The sequence below is a fragment of the Natrix helvetica genome (genome assembly GCF_964273705.1).
Source record: "Natrix helvetica genome assembly, chromosome: 3".
Taxonomy (NCBI): Eukaryota; Metazoa; Chordata; class Lepidosauria; order Squamata; family Natricidae; genus Natrix; species Natrix helvetica.
In genome coordinates, this window is record NC_138549.1 from 85956506 (window position 1) to 85974772 (window position 18267).

The 18267-nt window shown below is 37.1% G+C and overlaps 1 protein-coding gene across 3 annotated transcripts in view; it reads right to left on the reverse strand.

The window, feature by feature from the left end:
- The window catches only part of DPYD (dihydropyrimidine dehydrogenase), a 628073-nt gene that overhangs the window by 103284 nt on the left and 506522 nt on the right, over positions 1-18267 (reverse strand). Inside the window, exon 19 of one of the 3 annotated variants that reach the window (XM_081946461.1) lies at positions 17048-17644. The exons of the other annotated variants lie outside the window; for them this stretch is intronic. Within the exon in view, the coding sequence (XP_081802587.1) occupies positions 17613-17644 (32 nt within the window). The 3' untranslated portion in view covers positions 17048-17612. Of the gene's footprint in view, positions 1-17047; positions 17645-18267 lie in introns of those variants that run through there. 3 annotated transcript variants of the gene reach the window in all.

Consider the following 18267-nt stretch of genomic DNA (forward strand, 5'->3'; position numbering starts at 1 on the left):
TACCAGATGCTTTGCACAAACACTTTGCAAATGCTTTTTCCTCTGTCAAGCACCCAAATTCTTTTATCTCTCCTTCTTCTTCTTCTTTTTCCTCTGCTGAAAGATTAGAAACTATGCTAAGTTAAATCAGATGCTTTAGTGCTTTAATAAAGAAAGCAATGACAATTTAGACCACTCACATTTTCAATTTTTTCCTAAACACAAACACCCTTCCTCTCCCATGTTGCTACAACACAGGTTTATCTCAAGTCTTGTCAATTGTCTTACTCAGTTTCTGAGATTCAATGGTTGTTTAAAGTAGATCTGTAATATCTGATCTATATGTGACTGTTCTGCAAGCATGAGGAACAGGATTATGTTTAGGTATGCTTCTGAGACTACTACTATTTCAAACAAGGCCCAAAAACCTATCCAGTAAACAGGAAAATGGGAGGCAGCAATGGCATTCCAACTGGACGTCTTTTCCTGCCAAGATGGGAGAATGATATCTCTTTCAGAAAGGAAAAATGCTCAACTCAACCCTTGTAATCTTGCACAGATGTTTAGTTATACGTAATGTAACTGAGCCAAGGTGGCACAGTGATTAGACTGCAGAATGCATTATTGCAGGCTAACTCTGCCAACTGCCATCAGTTCGATTCTGACGGGCTCAAGGTTGACTCAGCCTTCCATCCTTCCAAGATTGGTAAAACGAGGACCCAGATTATTGGGTGCAATATGTTGACTCTGTAAACTGTTTACAGAGGGCTGTATAACACTGTGAAGTGGAATATAAATCTAAGTGCCAGTGCTATTGCTAATATAATTTTCATATCCTTATTGTTTTTGCAGGCTCCATTTTTGTTACACCCCAGTAAAAAATTATTTCAGGTTAATAATAGAACAATCATAACAATCTGTCAGTTATATTAGATTAGTTTACATTCCATCTTTATAACATTAACTAACCAATCCTTTAGAAAAGATCTAGATTAGAAAGTCTGAAAGTGTTATTGTATTCAAAATTCCGCCTGTTTTTGAATATGTTCTAAAGTCTGCCACTAGAGTCATTGTCTCTGTAGGGAGCATCCTTAGATTCACATAAGTAGCCCTATTCAATCACCACTGGCAAGAAAGGATATAAAATACAACATCTGCTGCTTTCGAACATCAAGTGTTTAGAATTATCATGAGACTAAATCAACTTATCTTCCTGGACCCGTCCCAAATTGGTTATTCTATCCAAATAGAAAAAAAAAGTTTTGCCTTGGAAGCTTACAAATGTATCCCATCATGCTACCTAAAGGAGTCCTGCCTCCAACTTTTGGAATGACAGATCAAGTCATTCATTCATGCATATGTGTGTACAGTGTGCAGAAAATGGATACTATGCTTTGTTCAGTGCATGGAATAAACACAATGTGGCACTGGGGTTTGACTAAATCATAGCATGCATGGACTGAAACAAGAAGGCTTCAATTGTCCTCTCTTTCCCAGCTTTCTCCATGTGGTTATATGCCAGCCCACAAATCTATTAGTTGCATTTTCCTTTCTTCCGGTTTACTATTGCTGCCATATTTAAATTCAAGTGCACCAGAACTATACAGCCCACATTCTCCTAGCTCTGCTCCTAATCGTCCAATGTCTTTGTTACTCTTCCCTGATCTCACAACTGTTTCAATTTAATTTGGTTTCATAGCATGTTGTAAACCAACCAGCCTATCTGCTCCTCCCAACAATGTCTCAGTTACTTTTTTCCTCTTCTTTTATTTTGCTATGTGCTGCCAGTCCTCCACTATCTCCTATTAAGGGACATATTTGCCTAGATGCAAAACAAACAGTTTGAGTCTGGATAGCAAACATGTGCTTTGGTTTGGACATGGATTGCCTGTCCAATCCATGGTTGTTTTATGCCAGAAATGATTTATGTACAGAATGTCTTGCAGTACCCAGTATAGCAGGTGTTTTGACCCACATAGTATTATCATGAGTATTACTTGCTTATACCCATTGTTATGTGGTATGTGTACATAGAACATATGCAATATATTAGAATGAAGAAAAAATAGGCACTGATAATGCAGAAAAATACTATTTTAATTATTTTTGTAGTGCTGCCTGCTTTGCTGTTATGTCCAAAATGTGATCTCCTATCTCTGTCCATTCAAACAATGGCACCCACAAATCATTCGTAGTCTACATTCTAAAGATGAAAACAATTTCTAGTGATTTATCTGACTGTTCAGTCTTCTCATTCATTTCCTGACTTGTCAACTGAGCATTTATGCTCATTGACTGACCCTTTTACAGTTGCATAAAATGTTCACTCTATAATAATGTTCTCAAACACTCAGATGCATTTCCATGGGAAAATCCATTGCAAAATGCTTCCCTAATCAGAGGCATCAATTCCCATGACACCAATACCATTAAATGAGCACACTATTACACTGTGCATGAAAGGGTCAAAAGGAAAATAAATAAATAAAATACAATTAAAATTGGAAGAGCTGTCTCCACAGCAAAGGAAAACATAGAAAATTGTAGAAGACATAGGGTTCTGTCAACTATTCATTGGTGAATTGGGCTTCCATACTTTGGCGTCCTTCTTAAGAAACCAAATCTACTATATAATAGAAGGCAACGTAATTCCAGCATTGTAATGATTTCTCCGACTTCAAATCTACTTCTGAGCCTTGCTGATTATAACATTTAAATACTGTATATCTGAAAGAACCATGAAAACAACTGAGACACACTCATAGTTATGAAAGTTATATTTCCTAACTTGTCAAATCCTAAGAAGAAAAAGGATCTTACTAGGAATTCTATGTAGTCTTTTCTGTGAGAATCTACCAAACCATCAATGCCTTTTTTTGTTCAGGCAGCTCTTTGGCCTACCAAACCATTACTTAACACCACATTCTCCAGATACACTGAAACGAACATCCTCAAATTCTCATATATTTACAGCATTTGCAGCTTTTGCGGCCTTGACATATTACCTGTTCTAATTTTTCTTTGTTGAGTTTTGTAAAAAATAATTTATGTTGTTATGTTGTTGTGTTTTATTGTGTGGCCCACAATCCAGTTACTCTACTGATTGTATGTTTTTCCAGACTTTGCAATTCAATTTTCAATCTAAAACTCTTTCCCAAATAGATACAAAATCCATATTTTATAGTAATGTGTGTAAAATATACTGCATTTAACTTCAACTGTGTGTAATCATATATGGCTTAGTACAATAGCTGAATATAATGCATATAATGCCTCAACTGATCAAAGCAATGGAACATGTGTGGACAGAAGTAGAGCTGGTTACAGGCTTAAAAATAAGTTGATCTGTTCCTGAAAGTAGCCAGCATAACTAAAACCTGCACAATGCACTTTCTTCCCTTTTTAAAAAAGTTATTCTTCAAGGACTCACTGTAGGAGCCTGTGATTTATGCATACTCCAAAAGCTTGGAACAAAACACTTTTACTGTTAGACTGAAAACAAAGCTGGACATTTCTACCTGATACTTGGGAGATATAAGTCAACTCACAGATAAATTTTGTGAGGACTCTTATTCCAGTCATGCCTTCCTTTCCTAATTTCCCTTTTCACTGTTTCGTCTTCTTCACCTTTTCCTTGGGGAACAGCGTGATTGATAGCCTAATCCAATGACTGTATTACAGCTGCCTCAAGTTGGATTCTTTTCTTTATCATTAGCAGTTAGCCTATGGTTAAATTCACAGCACACTGCTTGGTACAACCCCTGAGATTTAAGGTTCTGGCCTTTTAGAAAATATTTAACATAAAATTGAAATCTTGACATACTCAGAACTCAGTTCTCTGTAAGAATTCTTTAATTAATCCAATGTACAGTGCCATTGTTACATATAATGCCGTACAACAGTGAGCTACATCCAAAGACTCGAAAAGAAGTGCTGTCACTAAGGCATAGCCTGGGAATATCTACATCTAAAGGTCTGTTTTTCTCCAAGCAATATATGAATTTAAATATTTAAATTAATTTATAAGAAATGTGCTGGAGAGAAAAATACTCTAATGAAAACAATAGAGTTTTACTCTATTGGAAATAGTGGCATTTGTGAAGGCAATAGAAGACTAAGACTAAGAAGAGGGAGTCAAACTATTTTCCAAGGCACCTGAGGGTAGAACAAGAAGCAATGGGTGGAAACTAATCAAGGAGAGAAGCAACTTAGAACTGAGGAGAAACTTCCTGACAGTTAGAACAATTAATCAGTGGAACAGCTTGCCTCCAGAAGTTGTGAATGCCCCAACACTGGAAGTCTTTAAGAAGATGTTGGATAGCCATTTGTCTGAAATGGTATAGGGTTTCCTGTCTAGGCAGGGGGTTGGACTAGAAGACCTCCAAGGTCCCTTCCAACTCTACTATTGTATTGTATTGTATTGTATTGTATTGTATTGTATTGTAAGCCCCCAATAAGCAAACACACAATTAATTTGAGCCCTGCATGCTTAAAAATATCATGTGGAAGAATTCCTTTGGAAAGTATATAAGGATAGTATTTCATTGCTATTCATTAAAGTAGCTGTTCTGTTCCCCCTCCCTCCCCTTCCAGGCTTTTATATAAAGATTGGGAAAAAAGATGCAGCTGTTTGACAAAGTCAACTTGTTAAAGTTTAATGTTCCTCTTAAAGCATCTGGAACTTTTTCCCCTCCTCTCCAGGCTGGCCTGACAGCCTGGAAAAAAAAACAGAGGCTGCTTTAATGAATGGCAAAGAAGTGCTGTGTTCGCACAAGCTTTGAAGCACTTTTCTCAAATTGTCTTCAGACAGATAATAGTGTCCTGGATCATATAGATCAAGGATTAACCTGGTGTGTATGACAGAAACCTGCCAGATAAAAAGACAGCATTATATGGGCTAATCTGCTGCCAGCTGGGAATTCTGTGCAGGTGGGGTGCACATCTACTAGCTGGACAGGTAAAATTAACATTTTCCTCGGTTGGGATTGGTTCCTAACAGCCCCATGGACACATAATTGTAGTGTTTTTGGCAGTGTATTTCTCACACTGTTTCCTAGTGGAATCCCTGACTTAAGCCTTTTTTGAAAATGTCAAGGTGTTTTTGGTCTTTGAAATATTTTAATATTCTCATTGCAACTGCCTTGAGATAAGACACTCAAGAATTTCATGACCTCTGCAAGTTTCATTCAGGCCATTTAAAAAAGGACCACAAAATAGATCATGTCTTCCATTCATTTTATCACGTAGTGGTGGGATCCTTAAGGTAATTTGAGAAGGTAATCTTTTCATGGCCAGAATACCTCTTGGTGAAGGTTAGGTTAACATAGCTAACCCTACTTTAGAAGGTTTGATTTTGTTCCTGGCTGCTAATGAATCCAGCTGAATTCCAGGGAGCTCTGTGGAATATTTTCTTTAAATTAGCCTGGCCAGATATCTTACCAAAGACCTAAATAGTGATGTAGGATAATGAAGTTTTCCAGGTGCTTTATATGTTAGTTCTACCATGGGACCACTTGTGACAGTTTTATTCTTTACTTTTCTGAGTGTAATCCAGGGATGGGCTGCTATGGGTTCACCAAGGTTTGAAAGAACCCGTAGTCACCTTATGGCCAGTTTGGAGAACCTCAAAATCCCACCCCTGGCCCTGCCCATCATGCGCCCCACTCTTGGCACCCCACCACGCCCCTCCCAGGAGTCTTCACACAGCCTGTTTTGGATGCGAGGTAAGTGCAGGGCCTGCATGGAAGCTCAAGGAAGGTGGAAAAATGGGCCTCCCAGAAGGCCTCCGGAGCCTGGAAGAGGCACAGTTTTTGCTCTCCCAGAGGCTTGAGGAAAGCATCTGAAGCTTGGGGAAGGTGAAAACACCCCCCTTCCTGGTGCAGGAGGCCGACTAGGCCACACCCACCCTGGCCACACCCACCCTGAAACTGAGCAGAGAACCCATTGCTGAAATTTTTGAAGCCCACCCTTGGTATGATCAGCATATAGCACTAAAAAAAAAACCTTAGCTTAACTCTTTTAAGAATTGTTCTGGCGAAGATAGTCCCAATTAATTTCCCACTATATTAAATATCTAAATATTATTGGGAAAGATCATATATTGACTATATATTAGTAGTAGAAAAGATAACGTATAAATTTGGATTTTACTGTGGCTAGGATGCTACTGGCAAGCAGTAGTTCTTCTGCTTTGCTACAGGCTTAGGGTTGGATATCTCAGAGACTCCTCTGAGTGGTAAAAAAGAGATGTGGGATTCCCTCTGAAACCATATAAGAATTGGTGCTAATTCCAGAATCTGGATTTCAGAGTTTGGGGATGGAGTTACATTTTCCATTAGGAACAAGCATGCAGCTTGAAAGTTGTTCTGGATTTAATATTGGTACTGGACAGCCATATTATACCAATAGTGTATGATCTGATAAACTCAATGTTGGTTTATTCCAGAGGTGGTATTCAGCCAGTTCTGACAGCTTCTGGAGAACCGGTAGCGGAAATTTTGAGTAGTTCGGAGAACCGGCAAATAGGCTGGCCCCACCCCCACTGCCTCCCAGCCTCTCTGCTGATCTTCTTTTGTTGCCCTGTACAGGAGCTGGAAAGCAGATTAGAGGGGTGGGGAGGAAATGGGGATTTTGCAGTATCCTTCCCTTGCCATGCCCACAAAGCCACGCCCACAGAACCGGTAGTAACAATTTTTGAATTCCACCACTAGTTTATTCCATATAAGAGCCTTTGAGAACAGCTTGAAAATTGCAACTGTCTCAAGATTTGGCAGAAAAGGTAGCAAATCTTTCAGCAGGTGCCAAATAGCATGATTTTATCCTATATTACTTGAGGGATTACTCTGGGGTCTTTCCCCCTCTTTTGTTTTTTCAATAGTGCCTTTTTTGGTAGATCTTCTAGGGACATGTTTAATTTCAGCTTCTAATTCTGCCTTTTCTGGGGTGAACCTAAATGATGGAACTAAGGCTCCTTGATTCAGTTTGAGGGTAGGCTTAAAATATTTCTTTTTATTCAGGTCATTTAAAGGGGGTTCTAAAAATCATTTTAGCTGAGTTTTAATAATTGTTATTATTGCATATAAATGTGAGTTGCCTGGAGCCAGTAACGGGAGTATGCAGCATATCATTTTTTAAAAAATAATATAAAAAATTAATAGAAACACAAAAGCTTCAAAAAGAAGCTAGCTGTGCTTATGATTAAGCTGATATATTGTAGTGAGCATGAGACAGAGTATCTTCTTCTCAACTCAAGCTTCAGCAAGGAACTTACTGGTGGTATTAACCTCAGTTCTCCTTCTGCAAAATGGTAGTTAAAACTATCGTAACTTGTAAGGTATATTGTAACTTATATTGTATACTGTATATTGGAACAAAGTCAAACTAGAGTCTTGGACTTTAAGAAAGCTAATTTCAATAAACTTAGAGAGAGCTTGGGAAAAATTCCATGGATGAGAATCCTCGAGGGGAAAACAACTCAAGAAGCTTGGGAAATTTTGAAAAATGAGATTAGAAAAGCCCAGTCTAACACAATACCAATGAAGAAGAAAAACAACAGCTCCCAAAAGAAACCAGCATGGCTGCATAAACAACTATCTGACAAACTGAAAGACAAAAAAAGTAAGTATAAAAAGTGGAAGGAGGGGGACATAACTAAGGCAGAATATCAGCAAATAGCCCGAGCCTGTAAAGATGAAGTGAGGAAAGCTAAGGCTCACAATGAAGAAAGGCTTGCCACAAAAGTAAAAATTAACAAAAAAAGCTTCTTCCAACATGTTAAAAACAAGAAAAAAGTTAAGGAAAGAATTGGTCCATTGCTAGGAGAAAGTGGCAAGAAGGTGACAAGCAACAGGGAGAAAGCAGAACTATTTAACTCATGTTTTGCATCTGTCTTTACACAAAGGGATAAAACAGTCCAACCTATCAAAAGCAGCACCACAAAATTAGGAACACAAATTGAAATAGGGAAGAAAATGGTAAGTGAGCACCTGTCTACCCTAGATGAGTTCAAATCACCAGGACCGGATGGATTACACCCCAGAGTTCTGAAGGAACTAGCAGACGAGATCTCAGAACCACTGAATTATATCTTTCAGAGATCCTGGAACACCGGGGAACTACCAGAGGACTGGAAAAGAGCTGATGTGGTTCCCATCTTCAAAAAAGGGAAAAAATTAGATCCAGGAAACTACAGACCTATCAGCCTAACCTCAATACCAGGAAAGATTCTGGAAAAAATAATCAAGCAACGAATTTGCGAACACCTAGAAGCAAACAAAGTAATAGCCAAAAGTCAACATGGATTTGTCAAAAACAGATCATGCCAGACTAATCTTATTGCATTCTTTGATAATGTGACAAAATTAGTGGACCAGAGGAATGCCGTTGATATAGTTTACTTGGACTTCAGTAAGGCTTTTGATAAGGTAGACCATAACCTACTACTAGATAAAGTAGAAGAATGTGGGTTAGACAGCATCACCACCAGATGGATTGGTAACTGGCTGACCAACCGCACTCAACGTGTAGTTCTCAATGGAACTGCATCTACATGGAGGGAAGTATGCAGTGGAGTACCCCAAGGCTCTGTTTTAGGCCCAGTACTCTTCAACATCTTCATCAATGATTTGGATGAGGGAATAAATGGGGAACTCATCAAATTTGCAGATGATACCAAGCTGGCAGGAATAGCCAACACTCCAGAAGATAGGCTTAAGATACAGAAGGATCTTGACAAACTTGAACATTGGGCACTATCTAATAAAATGAAATTCAATGGTGAAAAGAGTAAGGTTCTACATTTAGGCAACAAAAACGGAATGCACAGGTACAGTATAGGTGATACCTTACTCAGTAGTAGTAACTGTGAAAGGGATCTTGGAGTCCTAGTGGACAACCATTTAAATATGAGCCAGCAGTGTGCAGCAGCTGCCAAAAAAGCCAACACAGTTCTAGGCTGCATCAACAGAGGGATAGAATCAAGATCACGTGAAGTGTTAATACCACTTTATAATGCCTTGGTAAGGCCACACTTGGAATACTGCATTCAGTTCTGGTCGCCACGATGTAAAAAAGATGTGGAGACTCTAGAAAGAGTGCAGAGAAGAGCAACAAAGATGATTAGGGGACTGGAGACTAAAACATATGAAGAACGGTTGCAGGAACTGGGTATGTTTAGCTTAAGAGAAAGAAGGACTAGGGGAGACATGATAGCATTATTCCAATATCTCAGAGGTTGCCACAAAGAAGAGGGAGTCAAACTATTCTCCAAAGCACCTGAGGGTAGAACAAGAAGCAATGGGTGGAAACTAATCAAGGAGAGAAGCAACTTAGAACTGAGGAGAAATTTCCTGACAGTGAGAACAATTAATCAGTGGAACAGCTTGCCTCCAGAAGTTGTGAATGCCCCAACACTGGAAGTCTTTAAGAAGATGTTGGATAGCTATTTGTCTGAAACGGTATAGGGTTTCCTGCCTAGGCAGGGGGTTGGACTAGAAGACCTCCAAGGTCCCTTCCAACTCTACTATTTTATTGTATTGTATTATAACTATACCTTACAAGAATATTTAAAAAAAAACCTTGCAAATTATCTGTGCTGTGTATGAACATCAGAACTGCACCGAGTAAATCTTAGTAACACTTTTATTTATGTATTTTATTTATTTAGTTTGTCAAACAGGAACAAGATAACAGGTATAAGTATAAACATGGACATGAACACAGGAAATAGGTACGAATAAATGGGGACCATAGGACAGGGACGGTAGGCACGCTGGTTCGCTTACACCCCCCCCCCTTACAGACCTCTTAGGAAAGGCGTGAGGTCCACGCTAGACAATTTAAGTTTAAAGTTATGGGGGTTTGCAGATGTAACAATGGAATCAGGTGGAGCATTCCAGCCATTTACTCTATTGCTGAAGTCATATTTTCTGCAATCGAGTTTGGAGCGGTTTACCTTGAGTTTCTATCTATTGTTTACCGGTGTATCTATTGTTTGCGTTTGCCATGTCCCAAATCACATTCTAGTGCTCTTCATTGTTAAAATGAAATCTTGGGGGGGGGGACTAGAGAAAAGGCTCCCTGAACAATGATAGCAAAGAAAATAAATGAATTAAACGACCGTATATGCAGATACTGGTATGTCGTCAAAGTCTGCCTGAATCACAGGAAAGAAAGAAATGTCTTCCTTTCCGTGGCGTGATTATAATACTTAGTTCTTTACATGTTATTAAAAAAAATATTTAAGGACTTATTTTTTTTAAAAAAAAAACAGGAATGGAAGGATTGGATCTGCAAACCTTTGCCCTAGTTCTCATTCAGTCGATGAGCTGCAAGCTTCTATGAAAATAGCATCTCAGTCCCCGATGAAAAATTATGCATCTCATAAACTGCTATTCTGCTGAAATGTCAGGCTATGGCAGGGCTGTACCTCAAACTCCACCACTTGGCATTTTCCTTCTGTCTGCTTTGTTGCCATGAAGCAAACACGAACAGTGAGGATTAGTGTAGGGCAGGTAACAGGCAAGCTCGCTGTCAAAAAATCTATTATTAAGGCTCTGGTCTCTTTCTGCTCAGACCAGTGCGGAGCTGGGCGGGGGTGGAATGGAAGAAATGAGCCAGCAGGCAAGGCTACCATAAGAGAATAAAGCGAATTCTTTGTAAGTCTGTGTACATAATGCATGTAAATGAGCCACACTAATGAGTGAGCTCCACTTAAGAGAAATAATAGCCCCAAATTAAAATCATATCAGATTTGTGTTGCAGCCCTGCTCTCTGAGTAGGCTTTTTGTGGCCTTGCTCTGTAAAATAGGCTTTTCGTGTGGTCTCTTCTATTCTCTCTGATTTTCTCTCCAGGTGCAATTTACCTCCCACTAAAATAAATTGTATGAGCCCCATTGATTTTAACAGAGCTGAATTGTACCCTCTGCTCTTACACGCATGCATATCACATACATTTCCTGTCTCACAATAGCTAAATTTCGATTCATGTCTAATGACTACAGCTGACATCACATAATCAATAAACAACTTGTGAGTTGGAAAATGTAAGCTCCTTCTCCTCCTCCTCCTCCTCCTTTCACTGCACCCCATGAAGTCCTCGCCAAGTGCCGTATCCAAGTCACATCAAAACAGATGTGACTTATCAAATTCATTCACTCAATTTCTGGGAAGTTGACATGTATGTTATCTATTCATAAAAACACTGTTTGAAGGTGTGTGTGTGTGTGTGTGTGTGTGTGTGTAGCTCAGTTTAGGTATATCTATTGGGTGCTTGTGTGTGTGTGTATTGTAAATCACTTTTATGGTAGATTTATCAGGATTTTTCTGGAGACAGTTTAATTATATGATTTGTAAAAGAATTAAAGCAAAATATGGTGTGTGTTTTTAAATGATTCATTTTCCATATGAAAACCGTAACAGGAATATTTCAGCTGCAATCTTTTATTTGAGATGATGGACAAAACAATTGTGTTTTATATATCTTCTGTCACACCATTTAAACAGGGAAATTGCTACTGAATTGACACTTAATTTCTTTCCCTTTCAGCTCTACTTTATTTAAATAATTGCTTCTAAAACAAGACTACAAACTGGACAGAATTAAGTATTTTTTAAATTCTACTGATTTCAATGTAAGGAAACTAATTGAAATTAGTGGTACTTAAACTTATTTAACTTGGGCTGAATTATAGGCTATTTTCACAGATACAAAGGGAAATGGATTGGAACTAGATGCATTGGGAAAAGTGTGGCTAATCCTATTCAGTTTCAGTCTTAATCTGCACATCCACAGGGGCCCTCTATATATTGAAAGCTCTGAGATGCCATGATACTGCTAATTCTCTTAAGGAAAGAATAGGAGAACTGGCGGAGGAAAAAGATGGAAGCAAAGGCAAGAATATTAGTTGGTGTCCCTTGGTGGTGTTCTGAATATACTGGGGGACTAAGTAGACTAAGGCAGTGACACTATCTTGTGAATAGTATGACATCGTTTTTATTATTTGTTCCATATGACTATGCAGTTTTGTTCTTTGTCTTTTTCTATAAAACTTGCTCTTTTTTTTTTTTTGCTTAGTACATAATCACTAAGTTCCTGTAATGATTGCTCCAGATTCTCTATTCATAGTTAAAGGATATTATTTCCTGTTGAATATAATGAATGCTGCTTCCCTCTACAATTTTATTCGCCTTTTGTCATCTGGTATATGACATATCTCAGTTGCCCCAAAGTAATAATTTGAATTTTCGGATTTTTTTTTGGGGGGGGGGGTGTTATGAATTTTGCCACTTGTCCTAAATTGTTAGAATTGCTCCAGTAATTAGTTTCCCTAATCACAAAAATGGATATCATAATTCACTGCTTGCTAGAAATTTCATTAACTTTTCCTCCAAATCTTCAGAAAGGGTTAGAAACACAATAAAGGACTGAAGTTTCTATGGATTTTTACGAAACCTAATTCATGAAAAACACCTAGTTTGGTTAAAAAATATATCGCACTGAGTTTAAAACAAACACTTTCAGCTAATATATTTCTCCAATGCTAGAAAGCAGAACCCAGAAATAGGAATCCACAAACATCTATTTTAATAGAATCAAATCATACCATTTGTGGAACATCTGTTTTAAGTAAATTAAATTAGACTTTGTTTTGGGTATTTCAGAAGCTCCAGGTTGATTTTATGAACTTAATTCTCTGATCTGTGCACACAATAGTCCAAAGATTAAGTATGGAAAGTACAGTCTTTTTCCCCCCCCATTAACTTAGCCACCAAAATTATCCCCAAATAAGGAAATTTAGACTATATTTCAATTCATGTTTATCTGGGTATACATTTTACGTAATCCAATGAGCTGATTTTCTGATTATAGTGTTAATCAGATGAGTTTGTCAAGTCACTATATTAGCCAATTTGTAATACACAATCTGAATTAAGAGGGCTAATATATCATAAAGTAATTTCTGATTTTCCCACTTTGGAAAGGAGAGTTGATTGAAATCTCCATTCAATCATTAAGCCCATTAGGTTAAGTCACTTATTTTACCCAATCTTATTGATAAAGTTTGTGTAAAGACAAAATTGAGGTGGATCCACATAATATGAAAGATATATATGGAATTAATTCTTATTTTAGGGTTGGTTTCTTCCTGTTTTCAAATGTAAAATATTCCTTTTTGGTGAAGAATATACTTGGCATAGAGCAGTACAGTAGGCCTTCCTGGATCCATTCTAGTAACTAATACCAAACATCAGCTTTAATATGATAATTAGAACATCTTTAATCAACTTAGGCTAATATACCAGTGCACCGCTAACCAGACAGGAGTGGGTTGTTGTTAGTTATATATTCTAAAATAAACTGTTCTGGTATTCTGATGACCGATATAGTAATATTCAACTTCATTCCCTATTGCTTTGATTTACCTTTCTCTTATTCTTTTCTGTGAATGGGAATAATTGAGGTTAGATGAAACAGAAGATGAAACAATAGAAGAAAACAATAGAAGGAAATTGGCTGGATTGGTGCAGTTGCCCCATCTGCCGCCTCTCCTTTCCTTTCAAGGAGAATGGTGGAATGGGTATAGAGCTGGCAGGAAACAATTGCCAGCAATATTCACCCTGTTTTCCTTGGAATCCATTTTTAAAAGACTCACCTTACATTTGGATATTTATGTATAGACTTATATCTGTGTGTTCTTTAACCATTTATACTTTTTATAAATTAAAATAGCTTTCTTCCAGAGAATTCCACTTAATAAGCACACTAATAAGATAATAAGTAAGCATCCTCATAAGTTGAATGTGATGAATTCTGACCAACTAGCATTGCTAATTGTTTAGGGACTTGCAAATCAAAAGACATTAAAAAAACATATATAACTCTTAACCAACTGAATTCTTTTTTAAAAAATGTTGCTAAAGCACAAGAGCTAAATTGAAGCCCTAAACTTTGATTTGAGTTTTCAAATGTGCTGTTGGAATCGTGGACCAAAATTGCTAGTTTACTTTTCTTGTCTATTTGTTCAATACTCAAATTATTAAACCTCCGCTTTGTCTTTGGCTCAGCAATCCTCAGAGGTTGTTGCTGTAGCTTTGACTTTTCAATGCAGCACTTCTACCAAACCATAGGTAGCAGAAATCATGATTTGCAGTTCATTTGGAACCCCAACTTCCAATTCTGGTTCATTTGTCATTAGCAAGCCATGATTTGTCATTGCAAATCCACCATTACTTCTGTTAATCATAATTTCATGTGTTATACAAATAGAATGCAAATCATATTATGAAGAATAAATCAAAATCCCAATGTTATGCTCTGACCGTATAGAAAAAGATTTCCTTCTAGAAAACTCCGTTAAAGAAATTTTATGTATTTGTTTGTGTATGCAAACGTACAACTTTAACCTTTTCTTCATGTCAGAAACTAACACTTGTGGCATCAAGGGAATTTACTTGAGTGTTTGATGATTTTTAAACTCTGAGGTTAAAAGTCCCTTTTGACATTTTAAAAAGTGCTACTGAGGATGAGAGATAGGCTCCGATACATAAATAAAGTTGTTAAAATGTGAGGTTTCTGATCTGATTGGCCCACAAAGCTGTCAGAACACCACCAAGAAGCATGGTTAACTTTCTCTCCCTAAAATATGCACTCCACATCAGACCTGTAATAACCTCAGAGGAAATAACATGTACAAATTAATGAATTAACGTGATCCATTTTCATCTCCATTGAAAAAGGCCCATGTTCTATTGTTATTTGGAAGGACCGGCAAATATGTAATAGAAGTTGTATTATGAAATAGCTTCTTTGAACTATGAGTCAGGAAGTTCTTGGCTGAAATTCCAACAGTGTGAATGTGTTTCAGCTATAAAGCCATTCGGCAACCACTTTACTGGCAAGATTTGGTTGCCAAGTTTTCACTTGGTAGCAATGCCTTGCAGTGTTAAGCTGCAGTGCCACTGAAAGCACTACAGACAATATGTACAGGTAGCAAAGGCTGGAAAACTGGGAAAATACGTTTTGTTCTGAACTAGATAGGACAAAACAGTAAAATGTTCCACCCGAATGTTCTGAGTTGGCTATTTCCTAGCAAGACAAAACTCAAAATATTTTCTATAGCCTTTTACAGAATGAAACTAAACAGCTATGTTTAGTTTAATCCTGGACATAAGAAACCCTGAAAACCTGGCACAAGTCCTTTGTTTGCTTATTTTTCTCTCTGGCCTATGTAGAATTTCTTAGAAACAACCGAAAAGGTTTTTAAACAACTCCACAACGTGCAATGGATGCAAAGCTTTAACCAGAGCTTTTTTTTTTTTTTTGTAGCCTGTTTAACAGGCACAGTTTTCTGCAGGAAAGAACAACACATTTGCTGGATTGATGTGATTATTTCTACTAGGAGTAGCTGGGGAAAAAATGTCCTTAAGCTAGTGCATGAATAACAGCACTAACAGCAGTAAAAACAATGTTCTGTATTAACACCACTACATTTGCTAGGCAGCAGCGTTCAACAAATCAACAAAAACTATCATCATTTTAGCATACACCCTAGAAGCTCAACATCACAAAACACAGGTTCATACCCACAGTGCATACTGCCCGCACACTCAATTTCCACAAACACAGCTTTTACATTTATATTTTACAACCTGGTAACCTGCAGAAAGCACACAGTGTGTTTACAAATGCATACCTTTCCATTTGCCTTATGGCTACTTACATACAAAAGAAAGCAAAAAGCATAACATGATGTGTACACGAAGACCCATGAATGCTATCTTCAGCAGACAAGTATGGTATTAGTAGGAAAGTGGGTGGGAAGGAGGCAGGCAACAGAAAGGCAGACAGACAACTTTTTTTAAAAAATAATGATCATCTTTTCAACAAGCCATACTGTAGCTTCTCTGGATGAAGATGTAGCAGCATCCTGCCTAACCTGGTGAATTAAGAATAGTGTCTATCATCAGCAACATTTATGCTAAACATGTATTTAGATAATAGCTGCTTTCTCCTAAACTCTTCCTCCATAATAGATTTAGTCATACCAGACCCAATAGGAAAAGAGATGGAACTAGCAGCTCTAACTTAATGGTGAGGCTTCACACTTTTTTTTTGAGGGGGGGAAATAATAGATAAATAACTGAGCCTCAGCTTTCAAAACAGTGCATCAATAGCAGCAGCCAGAACAGATGGCATGTTTAAAATAATGCTGCTGAAAAACAGGATCAAACCTATGTGTTTTGTCTCAGGTTCGAAATAAAAATCTATGAGGTGTTTTGCTTCAAGACTGGAACATTTTGCACAACTCCTCTGGAAAGCATTACACAAATGCTTAAATATTTTTATGACTACTCATGAGAACAAAGCAGTTCCTCTGAAATTAAGTGATGCAAGTAAGGAGTATGATTAACCTTTAAAATATGACTGTTCCTTAGTTAACTGTATCATAAATTTCCCCAAAGAGTGAAAAATATAAATCCTTGATTAATAGGCTATTAAAAACCAAAGCAGATATTAATTCAAGACATGCTTTTAAGATATCAGGCAACCAAAATAGTTGAAAAACATGCCCACTAGTTGAGGAAAGAGTGGCTAGACATTAATGAATCCTGACACACTACCTAGTAAAGCTTTGTTAAGTTAGATGAGTTCTTACTTAATGATTTATCTTTTTTCAGTGTTCTTATAGAAGAGTGTATAGATGTTATGGAAGGATATGAACATAATTTTCATGTTTCATGTCATATGTCACATTTTCTGACATTAAAAGTAATGGGTCTTTGGAAAAGTTGATTTAAAGTATAATTTCTATATTAGTCTTACACATCTTCTCAACTAAAGACAACTGCCTTTTATTTTTATTATCTAACAGTAACATAGTCCCCAAATTATGTGATGATTTTTCCAAAGGTAAAAGAATTGGTCGTTTTCACTGTGTTTTCATGGGTGTAAACCACACAGTCTCTTGGGAAGAGGTGGTACATAAACCATTTCAACAACTAAAAACCCAAATGAGTTAATTTTAATTACAGAAGAGTTTACCAACCAATGAAACAAACAAAAACACCCTTCCAGAAGTTATTATCAATTTGAAAGACCAACATTCTAAGGGGGGGCAAAAAGAAATTTCAAATCTCCACGTTTTATACATTAGCAACTTAGATGTTAAAATTCAAAATGTTTCTATGTATATGTGTGTCCACTCTGGATCAAGGGACTTTTAAAATAATCTTTCATTAAATGTTTTCCAAATAGTCAATACAGTCTATGTGTGGGCACCCATGCATGTGAATGGAAATGTTCAGCCAACATTTCATGACTGAGACAGGTTTTACTAATGTATGTTACATGAAGGAGGCATCCTGTTCATACTCGGTAGAAGAGCAAACAAAGTGACACCACAGAATAAGTGAAATACAAGTTGCTGATGCAAAATTAAAATTAAGTTCTGTTTAGTTTGGACAATGTTTAAGCATCATGGATACCTTGGCCAGACTAAATAGCTCTTAGCTCTGACAGAGCTTGAAATATAAATTGTTTGGGTAAACAGTGTAAGCTGCCCTATCTATGCTTCCAAGAGGAAGAAAGTACATATGTCTCAGGAACAAGGATTTAGCTGGTACTGATCCATGGTTTACATACTTTTATGCAAAACGTCTGTATCACCTGAAATGGAAGAACAAAGTTGCTAGAATGTGGTTCCTACAGATCAGTTTATTTAATTTATACTCTTACTCAAGCAAATATTTAAAGAGGTTAACAAATTAGAAAAGAAAACAAAATCCAAAAGAGGCAAAATTTACAACAGAGCCCATGCTAAGCATTAATTAACAATTAAAAACAAGGCAAAGAAGATGCTAAATCGATGAGGGAACCAACATAACTCTGGATGGATTGCATTTTTTAAGAATGAGTTTTATTCCATACACTGAAACATATATCCTTCGACGTCTGATAGATCTCGCTCTCAGTATACCAACATGGAGAACTCATATTGTCCGTGTTTCATGTAATGAATTAAAAATAAACTGTATGTTAAATAATACGAATAAAGCTCTGATCTCCACCAAAGCTTTTAGAAATAAAATAATAATCCTATCATGTATGCTCTGAGGAATGAGATCTATGATTCTATTATAAAATATGACTTTAAGTCATAATATAGGATGAATAAACCAGAATAATATTTTAATTATTTAATGATATTATTTAACTGTCATTTGATTCTGGAATATAGGTTTTTCTAATACTTCCCCCCTCCCCCTGTAATGCACATTATATTACTTTTA